The sequence below is a fragment of the Anas platyrhynchos genome, chromosome 1 (genome assembly GCF_047663525.1).
Source record: "Anas platyrhynchos isolate ZD024472 breed Pekin duck chromosome 1, IASCAAS_PekinDuck_T2T, whole genome shotgun sequence".
NCBI lineage: Eukaryota > Metazoa > Chordata > Aves > Anseriformes > Anatidae > Anas > Anas platyrhynchos.
In genome coordinates, this window is record NC_092587.1 from 97,138,531 (window position 1) to 97,160,144 (window position 21,614).

Genomic DNA, 21,614 nt, shown 5'->3' on the forward strand with positions numbered 1-21,614 from the left:
AAATGTCTGGTGACATTCAGCATCTGTTTCCCATCAGCTATGCAGAGGCTCAAGTCAATGCCTCTCCAGACAATGTGGGGTTTGAGTAAATTGCAGGGCAAAGAAGTTGAGTCTGCAGCTGCCTGCTATGGGCCTAGGGCAGCTGCCCTGCATTTATGTCACTACCAGCTCTAACCTGTTGCTCACCCTGTCCCCATTAGTGTATTGAGAGCATGTTTCCAGTGATGCATGTTAGCAAGCTTTTTGTCATTAGGAGGTTTAAGTAGAAAATGGCAAGGAGACAAGAGGAAATCTTGCCTTTCTAGCTGCTGCTGAAGTCGCATTTCAATAATCTGAGAGTAATTGAACACGAGCACAAAACCAAGCCATCTCCGTGAAAGGATGGGAAGCTTTTCTCGAAAAGGGAGAGGCTTTGCTGCTCAGGACTTCAGTTTCTGCTGCACAGTACTTGCACAAGTGCTTAAAAGCAGCCCTGCTTCTGTGGCTTTCTGGCTGTTGCTTGGTGTTGGCAGGTCCAGCTCTTGCTGGGTGGCAGGTCTGCAAGGAAGGAAGAGGCAGCTCTCAGGTGTGGTAGTGGGGAAAAGATGGGCAGCCGGAAAGCACGGGGAGGGGAAGTGAGGTGATGAACCCAGCTGCTTAGGTAGGTGAGGGCAGGCTCTGGAGGCAGGATCTTGCCAAGTGCTGGGCCTTTAACCACCACACCCATAGCTTTCAAAGCCTGAAAGACTCCTGAGTGCAAGAGAACCGTGTGTAGATAGCGAGGTCTGTCTTCACCCTCTTGTCCCAGAGCAGTACTTAACTCCACCCTCAACCAGCTTCTCTCCTGCCAAGCTTTTGCTTCCATTTGGGACTTGAAAAACTTCATAGCTCTTCACCTCTCCTGGTCCTGGCAGCAGCAGGGCTTTACTGGTCAGGAAGCACTAAGGCTGCTGCTGAGGAGGTTCCTGAGCAGCTTCTGGCCATGAAGCTGCCCCTGTCAGGATAGCAGAAACCAGCCAGATCTGGAGTGTGTGTTGCAGAGCGCCATGCAGGGCAGCTGTGCAACCATGAGCAACATCAGCGTTACTCTCATGCCGCCTGTTTGGTCGGTTTGGCGCGCTGGGTTTTGTTTTTCTGGCCCTTGCAAAACAGCTTGTCAAGGGCTGACGTGGTTGGAGGTGATTTTGATGCATGGCTGTGGCGGCGCTGCCAAGTGGTGTATTCTGTGGTTTGTTTGGTTTTTGTTTTTGACTAGTTCAAAAGCGGAGATACGCAGATAGCTTCGCTTCCCAGCAAACTCCTTCCCTTCTGGAGTCCTCGTGATTACAGGGGAGTAGCGGGGAGTGAGTGCCGCATCTGGCCCTTCCGGGGAGTGAGTTTGTTTGTTCCCTTGTTGGTTGGTTCAACCCCACCTACGTCCCTGATCTCTCTGCCTACGACACACTGTCACTTTTATGGGTTTTGGCCTTTGTATGGAGGCTGATAAGCTCGTTAGAGGCAGCGGGAGCAGAGGTGAGGTAGACGCGTTGTTCTGTGGACTCTGTGGAGCTGAATGTCTGGTGTGTGTTCATGAGGAGCTTGGCACTGAGGAGGGTGCTGAGCGAAATGGGTGGTGGCTGAGGCCTGTAGAGAAATGGAGACTGCAGAGTGCGATGCTGAGATCCCCCAAAAGCAAAATGTTTTCTGTTTGCCTCTCAGGAAAAGAAAGGCTCTGATTTCATGAGAGTGTGGGTATGGAGATTAGGCTGCTTGAGTAAACTGAGGCCTTACTTCTTGGATAAATCCTGTTGCCTCCATTCGGCATCGTCACCAGTGACGTAGGAACCTGCCCAGGCCGCTCCAAATTTCTGCGAAGGTGGAGCTGGGCTATGAATAAGAGCGATGGGAGAAGGCAGAAGGCTGTTGCCAGAAGTCATCCAGGAGCTCTTTACTCGAGAAAGCTGTGCTGCTGGAGTCTGGCACTTATTAACTCAAGTTACCCAGTACCTACGATCTTGCCAACGGGCTGTGGCTGGCTGCCAGCCCGAAATTACCAACCCGGGTGTCAGGCCTTGTTGGTTCTTTCTTGCGAGCTTGAAATAGGAGCTCCCAACAAGCCTGTGTGCCAGCCCTTCTCCTAGTCATGTTTCTTCATACGGCTTTGTAAAGTGTTCGTGGTAATTATAGTACTTACTAATATTTATTCCCTTCTAAGCAATTATCTGAATGCGTTTATCTCCGGTGTGCTTTCAGAGTGCTCTGCCTCCTCTTACCGTATCATTTCATCTCCTCAGCTCAGCGCGTGCTGCTCCCTCCCTTCTCCTCCCGTCAGGTCCTCTGCCCCCTCCGCCTCCCGAGCTTTTGCCTCAGCTCCCGCCGGCCTCCCTCCTCTGCTGTCTGATCCCGCTGCACAGGAGGGACAGAGATCGCTGCTGAGCCACCCGCCCGGGTGATAAAGCTCTTTGCGATGAGGGCACGAGCACTGCGAGGCGCTGGCTGGCGCAGTGCTGTGCCACCGCCCGGCTTTCTGCTGGCTGCTTGTGGCCTGCAGATGGTGCCTGGAGGGTTTCACCCTTACGCTGCCGGGCTGCTTCTGATCTGTGATGCCTCCAGAGGAAAGGTGCTCTGCCTCCGTGTCTGGGTCCTTGAGATAGAAAGGGTGACTGAAAAGGTGTCCTGGGGATTGTGGGGAGAAAGCATGGTGTTAGGGCCAAGGCCTTGCTTGCTGCTGTTAACCAAGCAGGGCACCTTTCCCTTGCGCACACTGAGAGCATAGCGTGGAAGAGACTTATTCCCTGATGGGTTTTGCCTTTGGTGTTAGGGGCAGGGGAAAATGGATGTTTACCCTGATCTCTGTGCTTGCCTTGCACAGAGGGGGCTGGTGTACCCCAGGTGCACCCTGCATCTGCACCAGCTGTTGCAGTACCACAGTTGATCTGTGGGTCACCAGCATGTGTAGAGCTGTTGTGTCTAATCAGTCCTGTGCCATGTGCTAGTTGGCATTTAAATCTAATCCAGAGTGTGTAGCTGGCAAGTGCTTTAAGTCAACAAGCCCTCGCTCCTCCCTGCTGTGAGGCCATGGGTTTGCTTTGGCTTGGGTGCTCAGGGAGCTTGGTAGGGGACCTTGCTGCACTGTACCCACGCAAGAAGGACAGGGCTTCTAGGAGAAATTATTCAGATCTGTGCCTGTCTGAAAGCAGAGGTGTGGTGAGGGAGGCTGCTTTCCTCCTGGGGGAAGTTAATGTGTGGCTGTGCCATCTGAGGCCACGCTGAGCTACGGCAGGGCTGGGGGAGCTGTGCCTTGGAGAGGTGTGTGGCCTTTCAGAGGCCTGCCCGTACCGCTCTGCATCTCTTAGCTCTCATCAGGATGGAAAAAAAAAAAAAAAGGGTGGTCCAGGCTGTTCCTGTTGTTCAGATGGGTTGTTTTTGAGGGAGGATATAGGGATGATGGGGGTGAGTGTGAGAGAAGAATCATTGTGCCTCAAACACCTAATAGCTGCGCTAGCAGGCCCACTGGGATGTGTCACTAAAAGCATCCTAATGATCTCGATGTAATGGCTTGGAGCCTTGGAAACCCACTTGCTGGGAAGGGCAGCCCAGGGTTTGGCGTGTGGCTGCTGGAGGAGGAGAGCTGGGTTTCCAGCAGGCTCTTCAGAGCACCCGTCCATGAGAAGGGGCTGGAGGAGAGCCATGTACAGGGCTTTACCATGACATGGGATCAACTTGGGAGATGCAGCCACGCAGCAGCTACCCTGTTACCTCGGAGGTGCTGCCTACCAGTGACTGCAGCTGTGTGGGGGCCAGCAAAATCCCTGAAGAGATTTAATCTGAGGGAAAGGTAATTGTCTTTAGGGAGGCATCTGTGTTGCTGGAAGAGAGGAGCTCCTGCTCCGGGCAGTGGCCTGGAAAAGAGGTAGACTGTTTCTTGACTGTAAAAATGCTGGAAGTAAGGCTTATCTAATGAAAAGAGTCAGTCCTGGAAGTCATCAGCAGAGCCATGAAGGCCCACCGGATCTGCAAGGATGGTGAGGAAGGGGTAGAAGTGAAGATGGGAGAAAGCAGAACTCAAGTTTTCTGACGGATGGATGTTACTCTTGTGTAAAATAAACGCATGTATGTGACCATAGAAGTGCTGTGTTAGGTGCTCTATAGTTGCAGGAGTGATGAGCACCAGTTCCTACATTGTTCTCGGTACGTGGATGTGAGTCTTGAGTGTGGGTAGCATGCAGAGAGGCTTCTGGGGAAAGCACGCTAGCGCGTTAAACAGCTAGAGGCCAAAAATAAATTATCAAAAGAAAGAATTGAGAAATTAACAAACCTAAACGGATGTCTGCAGCTCTAAGAAAAGGGTGTTGTATTTGAAAGTATATTTTTGAAAATCCATTTGCTTAGTCATCTTACAGATAACTTCGCTATTTTTACCTTCTTTGCTTTGATGACACTTCACTGTCTATATAATGTATTTAGCATCTGCATTCTCTTTGCATGTACAGGCGAAATTATTTGCTAATTTTGAGTTGGCTTTGTACAGTTGCTGTACCTCTTGGCTGTGAAATAAGTGAAAAAATGTTCTTAAAACTATTTTAAAGGAGCATAGCTGGCATTATTTGTAGAATTATAGCACCTTAGAGTGGTTTGGGTTGGAAGGGACCTTAAAAACCATCTAATTCCATCCCTACTGCCATGGGCAGGGACACCTCCCACTAGACCAGGTTGCTCAAAGCCCCATCTGACCTGGCCTTAAACATTTCCAGGGTTGGGGCATCCACAACTTCTCCGGGCAAGATTTCCCCTTATTTAGCCCATCTCCTTTGTCTGCAATCAGATTTGAATAGAGTATATATTTCCATGCCATGTTAAGTATAATAAAGACTGTGCACTCAGCTCCCCCAACAGAAAAATAGGGATGTTTGGGTTAAGCACAGTAATCTACTGGGGAATGAATGCAAGATCAAGGGCAATTGCAGATTTTTATTTCTGTCTTTTGCAGGGGCTGTGGCATTGCTAGCAGGTTGCTCACAAATGGTGGCTTAGATTACTGCTTCTGCAGGCAGCAACGTTTGCATCTTGCCATTCCTATTTGATCTGCAAGCAATGATGAGAGCTGTATACTTGAATTCAGATTTTCAGAGTAGCAGTCTGCAGTCATTAGGGCAGTGCTTAGACCCCAGAGGCTTGTTCTGTGTTTTCATCCTGTTTCAGTAACTGTGTCTCTTGTTATCTTGTTCCTGAATATTTTCTCTTGTAAGAGAAGACTGTTTGTTGCAGCTGTTAAACCTCAAATGTCTTGAATTTCCCTTAGGGAAGAGGAGGAAGAGTTCCTGAGGTTTCTGCATGAGAAGACTGCAGAAACACCTACGTGTGTTATCCTAAGTATACAGCCGGGAGGTGTTATTGGTGCTGTCCTAAGCAACGGATGAATTCTGGCTAGTTCAGCCTGTGATTCCTCTCTCGCTGTGTTGAAGAGGTTTAGGGAGGTAGTTGAAGTTTCTTTTTTTCTCTTCGGCATGTAGTAGCACTGGATGCCTCTGGTTGCTGTTGTCAGAGCAGTGCAGCTAGGAGGTGTCAAAGGAAATTATGGATGTTTGTTTGGTCTCCTGGCTGGATATAATAATGAGTGTTTTAGTGAAATGCGCATTGAATAAACATCGGGTAAATCTCTTAGGACAAGCGCTGCTGGTGTCTGGAACTGTGTTTGTCTCCTATGGCAGAATTTTAAGAAAAATCATCCGATAAGAGGAGCTTTGTGCCATGCGTTTGGTTTCCATTGATTCAGTGATTTGTGATGTTCCTTCTTATGCTTCCTCTTAAACCAACCAACTTTAGGAGAGGATTATGTGGGTAAAAATTTTGTATGCCTATATGCTGTCAGTGTTGGTTCTTTCTCCCCCATCCACAGTGCCAGCAGCTGATTTGGACTCAGGCACGACCCATTGCTGTGCTAATGTGTTCGTGTCATCCTGCTGGCCTGATGGAGCCTGTCAGCCCAGCCTTTTGTGGCTGGAGATGGTTTGGGTCTCGTTTACACCGTTTTCCTGGGCAGAAGCATGGGAGTGGCTCCTTCTTCAGCAGAGGGGGGTCAGCAGACCTGGAGCAGGTGGAAATCTCCATTCATGTGATCATTGCTTTATGCAGTCATTGTTAAATATGTATTTTTGGAACTTCTTGCAGCCCTTTTTGCCTTTTCAGTGCTTCCCTTCATGCTCGGGTGTGCTCAGTAGCACTGTATAACTGGTGGCATTGTCTTTGCTTCACTGCACAGCTCTCACCAGCTTCCCTCCTGCCTGCTGTGGTGGCTTCTGATCTTCCTCCAGGTGGGGAGGAAGGAGCATTTTAACAGTATGGTAAAAGTTAGTGTGTTAAAACAAAGAAAAACACTGTAAACCAAGATCCCACCCCCACTTCCATGGTAGTGGAGGTCTCTGTGTCACCTTCTCCCCACCATTGTGCTGGTGTCCACCAGGCTCTTCAGTCCCTGACTGGTCTGGCGTGTATGGCATTCTGCTGCAGTCACTGTGTCTCATCAGCTGCTTTCACTGATTTGCTGTTAGGGCCCATAATCAGAGTAAAATCTCTGGGGTGTAGCTATTTACAGGAGGGAGAAAAAAAAAAAAAAAACTTCCTGACTTGCATCAAACAAGAGTTTTATTCTCATTAATTGAATTCCTCTAGAGTAAGATAACTTGGGCATGTTGAAATCAGATAAATAAAAAGCCTCTCTCCCTGGTAGCTATGTAAGCCTTTCCTTAACTCCCTGATCAGAAGGGACCAGGCTCTGCTAAATGCGTTGCTGAAGATCAAAACTTGTGCGTGCATCTGCTCTTCGGGGAGTTTGGGCGGGAGGATGATCAGTGCTGCGTAGCAGCAGAGGGAGGGTTTGCCTCTCCCCTCGTCATCCCTTATCGCAGATCATCGGGAAAGATTTTGTGTTTGAAGTGACACACGCTCTTCAGTCACCCTGAGACGTGTGGTCTGTGCTCAGAAAGTGGGGCTGTGCTTCCTGATGGACCTGCAGACGTGGGAAGGGGCAAGCCTGCTCTTGCTGCGTTGGGGTGTGCTGCTTTTGGAGCATCTCTCAGCCACGCTGGCCCCTCTCCTCTCACCACATGGGTGCCGAGAAGCGTTGTGGCAGGAGGACGTCTGGACTTGTGCCCAAGCTGTGGTGTGGCTGAGCTGATGCTGATGCTGTCACCCTGAAAAAATCCGGCTTGCAGCTTTTTCCAGACTCCATCCATCAAGTCAGGCTGTGGTGCCCGTGGTCACAAGGGCATGCCCCTTTCTTCATTGTGTCTGTGCTGGCTCTTGGCGTGGTGCTGGAGGCTGGGGCCCCTCTCAGCAGCAGGGGCTCTTGCTTATTCTGGGGACCTTCCTCCCTGCTCCCAGGTCCCACATGCAGCAGTGGGGTGCCTGGCTTCTCAGTGCCCCGTTTGCCAGCACAGCTTCTGCTTGTCTTGGTTTTCAGCCAACACCCTTTGGGGTCTTTCTGCTTTCCCTCTCCTGTGCCTGTGACTTAGACATTTTCCCCTCCTTTTTTTCATTGGTATTTGTCCCATAGCTGTTCACAGCACCAAGACATGGTGTGTGCCCCCATCCTCAGGACACTTTCCGCCTTCTCTCCTGTGCACGCCATCTGCTGCCTCTGCTGTCGCCCTGCTGGCACGAGCCTCCTGAGTGCGCCGACCTCCCCGTCACAGCCTTCCTCTTAAATGCTTTTACTTCTGCCATACTGGGTGACACTAGCGGTGCTTCTTCTGGATAGCCCCTTTTTTCCACCTCCGGCTTGTTCCCCAAACCTTACCAACCTGTAGAGAGGGCTGGCACACATATAAAAATCTGCCTTGTCCTTTGTGATTCTCCCTGTGCTCCTCTTCCCCAGCGCTACCACAAATGTGGATTTTCTAACCCTTTTGGTTTCCGTAAGGGTCCCAGCTTGTTTTCCCTTGTCTTTGCTGTTCACTACTCATAGCTTCTATCTCTCTTTCTTTCTCTGTCTCAATGCAAAGCTGCTTTATCCCCTCTTCCTCCAGCAGCTGTTCCGTCTCTGCAAGCCCCAAGGGGTGCTCTGGCTGGAGCTGTACTTCCCAGTCCCGACCTCTGCCAGTGTGTTCTGTCTCCACAACTTACTTTCCAAGGGTTTTCTTGATGCTAACCACTGCTGTACATCTCAGTGGTGCTCCAGCACTGCCTTCCTTGACTCAGCAGCTGCTCTTGTTCTTTCTGGAGTTTCTTTTTCCATGTCCTGTTGTCTTTGCCTTCCATTGCCTCTCTTGCAGAGCCTCTTAGGTCCCCATGAGTATCCTCTACCCAGTTTCAGGACTTTTTTTTTTTTTTTTTTTTTAAAGACATTAAGGGGCTCTTTCTGTGGCACTTTCCACCTCTTCCTGTAGTCCCTGTCTCAGGGTAATGTTGCCCATTAATAAAATTGGACTGCCTGTCTCTGCTGATGTTACAAGTTCACACTTCCATTTAAGTCAAAATCTTGGCCTCTGCCTCAAGCACTTAAATGTGTGCACGTGCCCACCCGAGTCTTTCTGCTCAAGCTGCAGCACTTCCTATCTGTCTGCCTCTGAAATTTGTTCAGCTTTTGGTGCTTTCTGCTCATTCCCATGAACTTAAATTAGTTCCTCCTCCTCTGCCCTGCCAAGGGGGAGATGCTTGTCTTCCCTTTAAGAGCCCTTCCTCGCCTCATTCCACCTTGTCTTTTTCCAGTGCCGAAGCCTTGGCTCTCCCCTCCACGTGGTTTCTGATTCCCAGCCTCTGTCTCTGGTTTGGTTTCCTCAGGCTGGTTTCTCAGAGAAATGTGGCTTATCTGATTGTGCTGCCTCCATCTGCCTCCCCTTCCCGGGTAACCTGGGAGCCCTTTGGCCAATTTCACGCAAATCTGACGGGAGCAGAGAGCTCGCAGATAAGCGAGTTCCTACAAGTTTTGTGAAGAGGAGGTAGCTGAGTGCGAGGGGGTGGCGGGGACTGCAGAGACCTTTTTCTTCAAGGACTCTCACTGTGTCTCCAAATTACCCTGCCAGCCACAGGAAAAGCTTCAGCTGAAGCTTCCAGTCGAATCATTAGCCTTGGAGACAGCCTCCCTCCCGATGGCAGAGGAAGCTCGGCTTCATTAAGTCCCTCGCTCTCGGGGCTGTTTGCTGGAAGTGGTGGCTCGGAGCCCTTCTATTTTCTCCCGTGTGTTTGGGAGCAGCCCGCGGCGAGCAGCTGCAGTGCTGCTTCACCTGGTGCTTCGCCACGAGGCCTGCCAGAAACGTGCCGTGGCCTCCACCCTTCACCATCTCTGTGGCCCTGTGACTCGCTCCAGTCCGTCCCTGTCTCTCTTGTACTGGGGGAGCAGAACTGGACCCAGCACCTCAGGTGTGGCCTCACCAGTGCTGAGGGGAGGGGAAGCTTCACTTCCCTTCACCTGCTGGCAGCGCTGTTCCTAATGCAGCCAGGATGCCATTGGAGCCTCCTTAGCAGCAAGGGCACGCTGCTGGCTCATGTTTACCTCAGTGTCTGCCAGGATCCCTGGGGCCTCTTCTGTAGAGCTGCTTCCAGCTGGGTGGCCCCCAGCATGTGCTGGTGCCCGGGGTGGTTCCTCACAGGGAGGAGAATCCCGTCTGCCTCTCCTCCTTGTTCCTTGCTGATAGCATCGTGTTATGAATGGTTGTCGGGGGAAGGAGTGTGCCTTTCTCCCAGACGGGAAACAATAGTAACGTAAATACTTCTACATCTCCTCCTTTTTTTTTCTTTTTCTGATTTCCCAAATACCAGAAAGCACCTGTCCTCCCTTTTGAAATGGGAGCCTCGGTAATTTGGTGACAACTGCTGAAAGTCTCTGTAGCATGTCAAACTAATAAATTACAGTGTAAGGAGCTGAAGAGTTCTGACATCTTAATTAGCAATCAGAGGCAGTAGGTAGCTGAAGAATCTCCCCGGATCTGTATCTGTCTTTCAGGGATGGTCTCTCACCGAATCATGGAGATTTTGAGAGGCAGCATCTTGCCGACAGTGCACTGGGAGGATCTGGGGGAAAATGGGAACTGCTGTTGTGCAGCCACGTTTTGCATTCTTGTGATCCTTTATGGTGGGGTGGGAAAACCGTTTTAAAGAAATGGATGCTTTTAGGCAGTACACTTGACTCCAGGGATAACTTAATTTACTGTTTACCTGAAAGCTGTTTCTGCTGAAGAAGAGGTACACGGTGGCAGCTTTGCCTTGCAAATTGGATGTTCTCTCATGATAATGGCCATGGCTGAGGGGCACAAATGCTTCTTCAGTGTGCCAGGAGGAAGCAGGAGAGATTGCTCTTGGCTGCATTCATTTCTGGTTATTACACTTTATAACTTTTTGCTCTGCTGCTTCTGCAGCACTATGTGCTCAAAAGGAGGTGGGGACCAGGTGCAGAGCCCATGCAGAAGGACACAGCTGAAGTGCAGGAGAAGAAAGTGTGCTTTGCAAGGCTGTGGGAGGGATGGAGGGGTGTGCAGCCGTGCAGCTTGCCATTAGCGCTTCCAGACTTTCTGTATCAGAGGGATTACATCTGTATTCTTAGACAACAAGTGATTTGGGGATGAGCGATTGATTGATGGTTGGTTTAGTATGAAGAGGCTCCAGCCCTAACCCAGAAGAAGCATGCAAGTGAAGGTCCTAGAGAGGCAGAGTGGTAAGGATGGCATGTAGGAGGTCAGCAAAGTAAGAGGAAGGAAATTCAATGAGTATAGAAAGATGGGTGAGAACCACTGGAGTTTCTCTTGGAAACCTCTTTTACCTCTTGGAGGTAAAAGGAGAGCGCTGCACTTACGTGTGCTCCCTCCCTCCACTTGCTTCATATGAAAAGAGCAAGGAGCTTTCTTTTTCTTCAGGAAAAGGAAGTTCAAAGGAAGATAAGGAACCAAGCTCTTCGTGGATCAGAAGTATTTTGGAAGACTTCTTCATGAAAGAGAGGGAATTCTATTAATGAAAGGCTGGGTAGTACATAGCATTTCCTTTTGGCAAGGATATTGTGAAGGTGAGATTTGGGACTCCACACTTTCTCTCCTGAGAGAGTATTTTAAACATTTGGGATGTTATGAGGTGAATTACAGCAATAATAGGGGCATTCTGTTGTTTAATATTGGGAAGGATTGCAGAGCGTGTAGGAAAATGAAAAAAGAAGTGATACTAAAACATTATTGACTGTGAAACAAAATGAGGTTTCTTATTGTCTGAGAGTGAGTGATCACACAGGGAATAGTGTTTGACAATCCCAGGACTGACCCCGGCTGTTGAACATGTAGGACCTGAAGACTAAAGAAGGATAATAAAAAGAAATTCAGAGGCTGCAGGGCATAATGAACGATGTCAGAAATTTCCTGCCTAGCTTTGTCGTTCTAACAATGTCATTTTTCCCTCCCCTCCGGATAGGTTGGCAACGCAGACCATCTAAGAGTTCAGCAGCCTGAGACGTGTGTTGATACTGCATAGCTTTGATACTGGCACGACAATGCTGAATCTATTAGAGGTCTGGGACCACTACAAGAGATGCCAGAGTAAATGGTGTGTCCTGATGTGTATTTTAAGAGCTAAAGGAACAGAAGGAAAACCACATGTAACAGTCTTGGGAGATTGCACTTTTTGTGTGGGTCTACACTAAATCTTACAGCGAGTACCTGTGGTTGTGGCTTCAAAGCCTAGGCTGGGAAGGCAGTAATGAAACCATCACTGCTTTTCATTGGAAAATACAAAAGTAGGCAATACCTTGGACGTTGCAGCCAGGCCTCTGTAAATGCTGCTGTGTCAGTACAGTAGTGCTTAACCAGGCCTGGAAGAAGTGGTAGTGATAGAAGTCAGCATGGTGTGTATTCAGCGTGCTGTTGGAAAGAAGAAGCTCCTAAGGATAAGAAACAAGGCGCTGTGCAAGTTTTAAGTAATGCGTGGGCAAATCAACACTTCCTGCCTGCATATTCCCAATATAAATATAATCTGCCAGGGAGCTTCTGCTTGTGTATTTTTCCCATAATGATAAGGGTAGTGATGGAATGGTATATGGAGAACATGCTGATCCAAGAGCTGGGAAAGTCCTGTTCTGACCTTGGCAGAAGAGAAATGCTTGATTAAGTAGGTTCTGTGCTTAGGGTAGAGTCCATCCTGCAAAACGAGCCTGTAGAGCTGCTTGAGCACTCTGCCATCCTCTGGGGTTAGTCAAAACTGGAAGGAAACAAAATTCCTTTGGGGAACACAAGGATTTCAGATTACAAGGGAGTCTTCTCAGCAGCTTTGCGGGAAAACAGTCAAACCATAATAAGTAGTGGGTATGTTGCACAAGGATATTTGAGCCCCCAACAGTTGCTTACCATTACAAATCCTAGCCAGCAGGACAAATCAGCTCAGTCTTTCCTTCATACCTCAGCATGTGATGTTATCATCCACATCTTACATCAGGAACACCTCAATCCACCAACTTCCTCAAAGCCTGCGTGAAGCAAGGAGGCTGAGGACCACAGGCTGTGGGGCTTGGGGACCGATGTGCAGAGTGGATGTCCTGCCACCCTCTGTCCTTTTGTTAAAACGGGGTGTCTCCCTTTTCTCTTTATGCAGGCCTGTTTGGCTGGCTTCAGGGACCCAAACATCCAGACTTTTCAAGTTGTAGTAGATTAAACAATAGTTTCAGAATTTAGCACAGCCAAATAGCCAAAAATCTACTTTTTGATGGGATGATTGAGAATGACAGAACTGTAAGAGCAGGAGATCTTGTCTCGTGCATCCCCGAGGACAAGCTCATCTCCACCTGTGGTATTCCTGAAGAAGTTAAATGTCTGTGAGAAGAAGCCCTGTTGTGAGACGCTTCACAGTTTCAGAGGCGCTCTCTGGTGCCTCAGTTTCCTTGCTGCTGGGAAGTTAGAAATATGCCTAGCCCCAATGACCAGCTCTGGAGTCTGTACCCATCAAGTCCAATTTTGATAACTGTCTTTTCCATGTCCGATACTATGAATTACTCCTCCTTTCTTCCAGCATTTGTGGAAGTTGAGAAGTTGTAGCAATAGAAATGATCTGTGGTTCAAGAATAAGCCATTCTAAGGCAATGTTTAAAACTAGCGTATTTTAATGTGCCTAATTATAGACAGAGAGAAAAAACAGTTAGAGGAATGTGACATTCATATAATATGAGGTTTGCTTTAAAAAAAAAAAATCACAAGGGCAGATCACATTTAACACTGTGCAGCTGTAGAATACCAATGCTGTGCTGTGGAAAGTAAGGAAGTCATCTGTCAATATAAGGACCAGATCTGAGAAGAACCAAAGGATGAAAAATGGCTCTGATCTTGGCAAGGGGGTTGGATGTCTGACTGGCTGCATAATTATACCAGAGGTACAAGACCTCTTTTGCAGTCAGAACTTGGGAAGCTAGTCACAGGCCAGAGCAATCTATGGTGATTAAAAGAAATGTCACCTCTTTCATATTTATTGAAAGCATTTTTCTTAAAAGACAGTAAACATCTGCTGTGGAAGTGAGTGGATGTGAAACAGAGCAGCAAGCGGAGATGAGTGAAAGCAGTTGTGTTGGAAGAACAAAGCTTCGTTGGCTGCTCCTGTCTCGTTTGCCTGTGCTTTGATATTTCCCTGCTGATTGTGATATTTCCATACCAATTATTGTATAAATTGTTCCTGGCTGACCTCTCCACTTAGCCATCCTTAGTTGGCTCAGCAGTGGGAGGAATCTGAATGAGGAATGAATAGCTGCTCGGCTCGGTTCAGGGAGGACAGTCCACGTGGTGGGGTGGTGGCAGGAGTGGAGGAGGAGGATACGGGATCAGGCACCCTTGGTAGCACAATTTAAACATCAAAGCAAGAGGGTGGAGGGTAGGGAAAGGGCTGTTCTGCAGGTGGCTCCAGCCAGCCTTTCAGTACAGTCAACTGTCTTGGCATGACAAGAAATACATCAAGCACAAGACTGAATTTTCCCAGAATGAGGCTTCGCAGTAATAATGGTGTGTTGGGGGGAGGGCAGAGGGGCTTACCACATGTTTTCTTCTGATAGCATTGTTTTTTCCATCTGGCAGCAGGTTGCGGCGCGCAGAGACTGTCCCCGCTGTGACTCATTTATGCAAAAATTAAGCCTGAACCTAATTTTTATTTGTGCACGTTAAGAGGAGACTTCACAGAATAGCAGGTGCACGTTGCTAGAAGACTGCCTGGTTTTGGCGTCACCTGTAGTAGTGGGGTCTCCTGTAGAGACCACAACAGCCTTCAGCCAATGTGAATTAAGACGGCTGCTGGGGGATGCGTTATCAGTGGCTGGACAACTCTGAGCTTGGAAGAGCCTTCTTGAAACGAAACAGGGTTTTGTGGGGTTGGGTTTTGCAGGGGTTGGGTCAGGGTTTGGCTTGTGAGAACGGCCAACACACAGACCACTGCAGCTTGAGGATGCTCCTGCCCACCCCGCCGTTCCCCTCCGTGTCCTGCCCAGGAGATGCTGGCCTCACCCGTGGTGCTGCCTGCCTTCTTCGTGGTGCAAGGCAATTCTACAGGAGGTGGAGGGGAAGTGACAAATTAAAACTACCATTAATAAAGCCATGTTCTTGAACAGTTTGAAAATACAGCTGAGTGTTTCCCTGCCTTTGTTGTGGCATCTCCTCTCCTCTGGCATCAGAGCAGGGTGTGGGTACACCCGCTGTGTCCTGCAGTGCTGGGCTGGGGCTGGTGGTGCTGAGCACAGACGGAGGAGCCGTCTGCTGGCATCAGCCTCGAGCTGAGCCCCATGTCCTGCAGGGAGGGTCAGCTGCTCGCCCCTAAGCAAGCCCCTAACCCGCAGGAGGCAGTGGTGTGCTTGGCACTCGCATCTGCTCATGGGTGCATGCCCAGAGCCTCTCTCAAGCTAGGAAGGAGACATTTTAGCATAACTGCTCTTTAGCACTTGTGCCTGAATTGTCTTCATCGCTGGGGACTTCCTGCCAGCTCCTGTGGTCTAGCGCAGATGCTCATTTGTCCTAGCCAAACAGGGTTTGTGCACGCTCCCCTTCCCTGCCCTCTGCATGGGCAGAGGTTCCTGCTGCGGTTCAGGGGTGTTTGGGGGAGCCAGTTCAGCTGGCTGTGCTTCTAGAGAAAAAGCTGAAAGAGTGCATTACTTGCTACTGTTGTCACATAGCCACTGCAGTCTGCAGCCCAGGTGTGGCTGTAGTGTTGATGGGTACAGCTTGCAATTACACAGGTTGTGAAGGGGCATGAGGGCAGCTCTGCCAGGTCAGACTAAAGGACCACCTAGCTCAGTATGTCTCAAAAAAATTTATGTAGGCTGGTTGCAGCTCATTTTTTGGAGCCTCCTGGACCTGATGTGACCTACCTATATAGTACTTTTCCAAGTACTTGCTCCATCCCTGTTTGGAGCTGTGCAGGCTTTCCATGTGCACAGCAGACCTTGGTGAGGAGGTCCCCAGGTCAGCTGTGAGTTGCAAGGATGGTCTGGAATGAAACTGGATCTGACCAACCTTGGTTGGCAGGCCTTGGTTTTTAAACAGAAGGACCTAGTAAATGGTCCCTTCTTGACCACTGTCTCCATGGCATCTGCAGCTGTAGGGACTTTTACCAGATCCTCTCAAAGGCATCTTTCTTTCCCAGGCTAGAGTCCTTTCCTGCCCCATCATTTCTTATGTAGTAACTGTTTCCCACTATTTATTATCCTTGCTGCTCTCTTCTGAAACCCTTCCTGTAAAACCTATAAATTTAACAAATGATAGCAGCGACAAAAGAAACCACAAATGCGCTCCGTGTGTTTGTGCAAGGGACAGTGAGAGGAGAAAGAGGAATCTCTTTTGAAGTGCTTTTTGTCTAGTAACTGTAGTGTGCAGCACAAAGTAGTTCTTAAGGAGAGTTTAAGATTAGCATGCAGTTCAGTTATTGACAAATACTGCCTGAGAGCCTCCGAGCGAAGGAAAACTGCTGTGAAGCTGCAGGAGTAGAAACAGCCCCTCAAGCTACGGAATCCATTTGGTGTTCAGAGCTGTCAGCCCTCTACTTCTGGAAGATATGGAAAACATAAAGACTTCTTTTAATTCCTCTCGAATGATTAGGGACCTAGGATAATACTCTGTCGAGGAGCATGAGTTTCTCTCCTAGATTAAAGGTACGGTGGCAGTGACTATTGCTAAGATAGCTCAATGCAGCGTGGTGTGGTGCAGGCGTGGCCCACGCTTTCAGCAGCAGGGAAAGTGTTTGCGCAAGAAGTTCCTGGTCATGCGGTCCCTAATTTTTATTTATGTTGGTGTGTCCGTGCTGTGGTAGAGTTTCTGTGCACATAGCCGTCTGTTCTCGCATTGTACCCACTAATCCATTGTGGTCACTCCTGGATCGATGTTCTCAGATAGATGCATGCCTGTTCTCTCAAAAGGGACCTGAATGCCCACCGTCTTCCTAAAGAATAAACATTTGGTGCTTCCTGAAATGGGGCTTCTTCAGGGTATTTCAGTGTGAGCACCCGACGTGATGAGTTATCTGAAAAACCTGAGCTCTGAGCTCTTCGTGTCTCCACGTGGAGAAGTTAGCTCCTGCTGTAGTCAGTAGGCATTACCAGGAGGGTGTTGGTTTTAAGAAGAGAAAATAAGTGTTGAGTTAGAGCGCTTCTGGGTGAAATGCCTCGCTGACAGGGATGCTGTGCGCGCCTTTCTTTCAGCGCGGGTTGAAGAGAGGCGTTGAAGCCTCGGCTGTGAGTCGGCACACGAATGCAGGTGACTCGGGCACTGTGCTTCTCCCCTGCCCTGCTGCTGAAGCTTTCCCTTTCCACCTGCCTTTCCAAAATGCTCAAGGTGAAGCTGTGGCCCCTGGAGCCCTCTGAGCGGGCTGTGCTGGGAGCAGGCATCTTCTGGTGCCTCGGTGCCAGCCGGTCTGCTTGTAGCATCGCCTGGTGCCCCACAGCCACATGTCACTGCCTGCTGCCTCTTCCTCACCCCACACACCTCCCTCCTCCAAATCGGGGCTCGGGAATGCCAGCAGAGCTGTGAAGAGCTGCCCAGCTCTTGTTTCACTTGTGCTTAGCTCAAAAGGCCCACAACAACAGCCCTCATCTGGAGGGGATGAGGATGAGGGAGCGCTTCCTCTGGAGCGTGCGGGATTTGCTGCCTTTTGGAAAAAAAGCAGATGCAAAAACCCATCATTTCTTATTAATTTTAAAGTAGCTCTTGGCTCGCTACCTCCTCCATATCAGCCCTTGCATTGTCAGTAAATTATATTGGATTTGCAATTAAAAGCCAGCTGTGCCAGTGAAGTACCAGCCAAATGCCAAACTTAACCGTCTCCTAGGCTTCCTAGGGGAGGTGTGGAGCATAAAACTCTTCCTTCAGTGAGCTCTTCTCTCGCTTCAAGAGGACAAGATAAGAGTTTAAAATGGGATCTCAGGCATATTATTTTTGCTAATCAAAACGCTTGCACGCTAAGAAATGCAATTTGATATTGTATGTGCCTGGATAGAGCAATTCCCAGAGCTCGAGAACTGCCAAACGTGCCTTACCATGCAAGAAGTTAACCCTTTGGGGAGAGACCTTCTTGTGCTGCACGTCTGTCTCAGGCTGGCTGTTTTGCTCCTTCCCTTTCTCATCTGCATTATTTATTTACTTGAGAAGTGCTTTTTCTTTCTGTAGTGTGTGCTTTTTCTAAGCTTTGAAAAGCTCTCATGCCCCTCGGTGCTGGAGCAGGGACTTGCGGCTCAGCCAGGGAAAAGCACCGTAGATGTGCCACATCTTGACCCTCTGGACATGCACCCAGCTCAACCCAGTGCTGAGCCTGTGCCTCTCAATCTGAGAGGCTGAACAGAAACTTGCAGCAAGTTGTAGCAAAATGCCAGCTCTTTTGTCTGCCTTCCAGGCTGGAGCTCTCCTTCCAGGCAGGGTTTTTCCCACCCCAGCTTCTCCTGTCCTTCAGTTTTGCAGGTTTTTAGAGCCAGGATGGGAAGCAGGATGCTTTACCGCCTCTTACATCTCTCCCTTTCCTCGGATCCACCAAGTGGGGCTGGGGCAGGGAGGTGAGGTATTGTGTGCAGGTGTGAGAGGGGAATGGAAGAGGAGGAATGCAGAAAGCAGGTCTCATCCAAACCTGGAGCAGCATGACGGCTTGTAGGGTGACTGTCAGGTTCCCGAAAGCCCCTGGCAAAGGAAGGAGGAGGCCCACCTTTGTGCTGGCTTTGAGGCTGTTGGGATCCTACCTGCATGCATCGGGGTGTGGAGATCCGTGCTGTGGATCCCCGAGGTCGTGATCTTGCTAGTGAGCTTTGGAAGGGCTGGTACATGTTCCTGATAAAGCGCTGTTTTTCAGCGGGATGGAAGCATTTCTACATAAAAACAACAGTAGTGCATTAAAAGCCCACAATACAAGGTCATGCACTCAGCAGCTAAGATATACCCAAATGAGTGTTGTTTTGGCAACTTTCAGCTCCTGCCGCTGCATGTTTGCATGGTGGTGCAATTTTAATTGTCGTTGCAGTGTGCAGATACCCTGCTTGCAGCAAGGCTACACGTGCATACAGAAATTGCATTGTGAGCTGTCTTTGTGTGTGCAGTAAAGATCTCGTCCTTCCTGCTTTAAAAACAGTTCTTCACTTCAAAGGCTGTAGTGTTTGCTTTGTCCTTTGGCCTTTATGCGTAGAGAAGAGGCTGTCTGCTCCGTAGATCTTAGTTGTCTCTAGCAGTATCTATCCCCAGGATAAAGAGATTGTATGAAGAGCAAACAGTGTGGGAGCATTTGCCTCTGTTGTTCATCTCCCTGTTTGTTTCAGATGTGCTAGCTTTCCCCGTCCGTCTCTTAAATCACGTTATTTCATGAAGAGTAAAAAGAAACATAATTCGGACCAGCAGCAAGCTGAGCCCGAGTTAATAGTTTGAATTGCACTCCATCTGTTCAGCCGCACGGCCTGATGGACGTGCTGAACCCTTTTTCACCATTTGCTTTAAGCTGGTAAGACCCATCTCTCCTGGCTCCCATCCAAGGTGTCTGTCGAGAAAAACTTTGTCTGGACACCGATGTCCAGAGGGCGGGATGGAGCCAGTAATCCTCCCGATGCCTTTACTTGCAAGTTGCTGGCTTTTGAAGGATAAAATTCTTCTCTGGACTTGAGCATTGTTGTCGAAAATTAGAGAGGGGGAAAAAAAAAAAAAAAAACAAACCCGATGTGTGCGCGCACAAACACATGGAGGATGAAATTTGCAAACGTGATTATGCAGGACCTGCTTTAAATCGGCTTATTGCTGTTTTGTGATGGCAAGCAAGCAGTCACAGAAGCCAGGGTGATTGGCCTCGCCATGTGCACATGCTGCTGGTAACTCAATAACCGATGAACACCCACCGTGGTCTCCAGACCTCCAGCCTTTGATGTAGCAACAAACAAGATAGATTGCTGTAATTTATCCTGCCCCTGGAGGGCTGTGCTGGTAATGTGCCATGAGCCCAAGGGCCAGCCATCCATAATCTGTGTAAAAATACAGCAGATTGCAGCCGCCCCGTCTTTGTTCAGAGCTGCAAGAGTTTGCGTGCGCGCAGCGCGCGGTGCTGGGGCTCGATTTCCAGCAGCCAGGGGCGGTGAGCCTGAGAGTGTGATGTGCCCACTCCCTCCATTAGCTTTAATTGTTTTTGTTGTGTACTAAATATACTCCTTTCGAATAGACTTGGAAAGGCAGCGCTGGAAACGCGGTATTCCCCGCTACGCCTTCACAAGCGTGACTGAGAGGCTGGGAGAAGGCAGGCACGCTGGGTTTCGGGGGAAAACAATGGGATTTTGTACCAGCTTGAGGTCTTGCCGAGGGAGGAGGGGTGGTCGTGGCCTTGCTTCACGTGGCCTGAAACCCAAGGAGGGTGAGAGCGGGGTAAAACAAATCGGGAGCTGTATGGTGGAGGGGCAGAGTGGCTCATGGGGGTGGCTGCTGGGGTGTGTGGCCCTGCTCAGGGCATGGTCCCCTCCGCAAAGCCCTGTCCTGTGGGCCCACCGTGCCAATTTGGTGCCTTGCTGGCCAAACACCGGCACTGTGGTGGCCTTCTGGTGCCTGGCCCTTACGTATTTGGGGGCAGGCGTGTGGGCTGCCTGCTGAGGAGTAACGCTGGTCTCTCTCCTCTTCTCTCCTCTCCTCCTGCAGGCCTGGCCTCGGCCCAGCGGCACGTGGCGGTGCAGGAGGGGCCCCTGTACCGCACGGAGGGGTCCCACGTCACGCTGTGGTGCAAGGTGAGCGGCTACCAGGGCCCAGCCGAGCAGAACTTCCAGTGGTCCATCTACCTGCCCTCGGCCCCCGAGCGCGAGGTGCAGATCGTCAGCACGGCCGACCCCTCCTTCCCCTACGCCATCTACACGCAGCGGGTGCACAGCCGGGAGATCTACGTGGAGCGGGTGCAGGGGGACGCCGTCCTGCTGCACATCAAGGAGCTGCAGGACCGGGACGCCGGCGAGTACGAGTGCCACACGCCCAACACCGACGAGAGGTACTTCGGGAGCTACAGCGCCAAGATGAACCTCGTGGGTAAGCTCTCCTGGTGGCAACGAGGGCAGTGGGGTGTGTTACCCAGCCGGGGTGCAGCAGAGCCTGTGGGTGATGTAGACCATGCAAGCTGTTGTAAAACGCGTCGGTGAGGGAGAATGGGAGCAGAAAGCAGGCAGCACGGCGGTGTAAATTACAGGAAGTCATTGTACAGAGACACGGGAGAATTCAGGACTTCTCTAACAAGGCATCTACAAAGCAGAGAAACCAGGCGGCGAGGAAGGCATAAAGCCATGGCTGGAAGCAGGAGGGGCGAGGGCTGATTGATGCAGAGAGAAAAAGGCTGCTCCAGATGGCACAGGAGAGAGCTTTGTGCCAAAGGTGGCAAAATAGCAGGGCAGGGAAGAGAGGAGCAGGAATGAGCGGTGTGTAAAGGGAGCAGCAGAGACCGTGGTGTTGGAGCTCTTTGATGGGGCGCTGCTGAACGAGTCCTGAAGCCAGCACACCAATCAGATAGAGCTGTCTGTAGATGAATGTGGGGGAGTTGGGTGGCTTTTTTTTTTTTTTTTCTGTGTGTTAGAAAAATCGAAAACAGGTTCTATAAGATTCGAAGTAATTCCATAGCACCTCTCTGACTAGCTTCTTTGACCTTTTCAAGCTGCAGCTTGCTTTTTGTGTCTCAAGATGGAATTGGATTTGAAGTCTCTATTTCAGCTAACAGCGGTCAAATAGCTTCCATCAAACTTCTTGGCTGAAGGACTCCTAGAGGAGTTGCACTGTAGGAGATGATAAATTCAAACACACAGACAGCAGGCTTGCTTTCTTTAGGAGACGTTCACAAGTCTCCAGGTGTCCGCAGGCATCCCATTTAGAAACCAGGTTGGCATTATCCAGTCTGATCTGGGTGTTGCCGATGAAGACAATAGTGTTGACGCAGGAAAATCTTTGTGAAAGGAGCTGAGGTGTGGGTTCAAATCCCAGTAGCCCTTCTTCGGGTTGTGCCATTGCCTTGGCTGCTTCCTTTCAGAGATGTCAGCAAAATCACTCTCCCACCTGGTGTCCCAAAGTGGAGAAGCCCCAAGGGCTGGGGTTATTTCGGTGCCTGCCTTCCCACTTACTGTCAGCGAGCAGCTTCCTAAGTCAGGAGGCCGACGCCTAAATACTCTTACTGCAGTTAGGTGACTTGCTTTGGGTGTCTGCGTTTGTGGTTCCCCATTCAAATAAATCTGAGTCAGTGATAGC

General features: G+C 49.7%; 1 protein-coding gene across 3 annotated transcripts in view; it reads left to right on the plus strand.

Moving 5' to 3' along the window:
• The window catches only part of IGSF3 (immunoglobulin superfamily member 3), an 81,107-nt gene that overhangs the window by 4,176 nt on the left and 55,317 nt on the right, over positions 1 to 21,614 (plus strand). For 2 of the 3 annotated variants that reach the window (XM_027449361.3, XM_027449360.3), the window contains exons 1-2: positions 19,659 to 19,758; positions 20,037 to 20,414. In XM_027449361.3, coding sequence (XP_027305162.2) covers positions 19,674 to 19,758; positions 20,037 to 20,414 — 463 coding nt within the window. In that variant the 5' untranslated portion in view covers positions 19,659 to 19,673. Of the gene's footprint in view, positions 1 to 19,658; positions 19,759 to 20,036; positions 20,415 to 21,614 lie in introns of those variants that run through there. The other variant, XM_027449359.3, reaches the window with a different exon arrangement.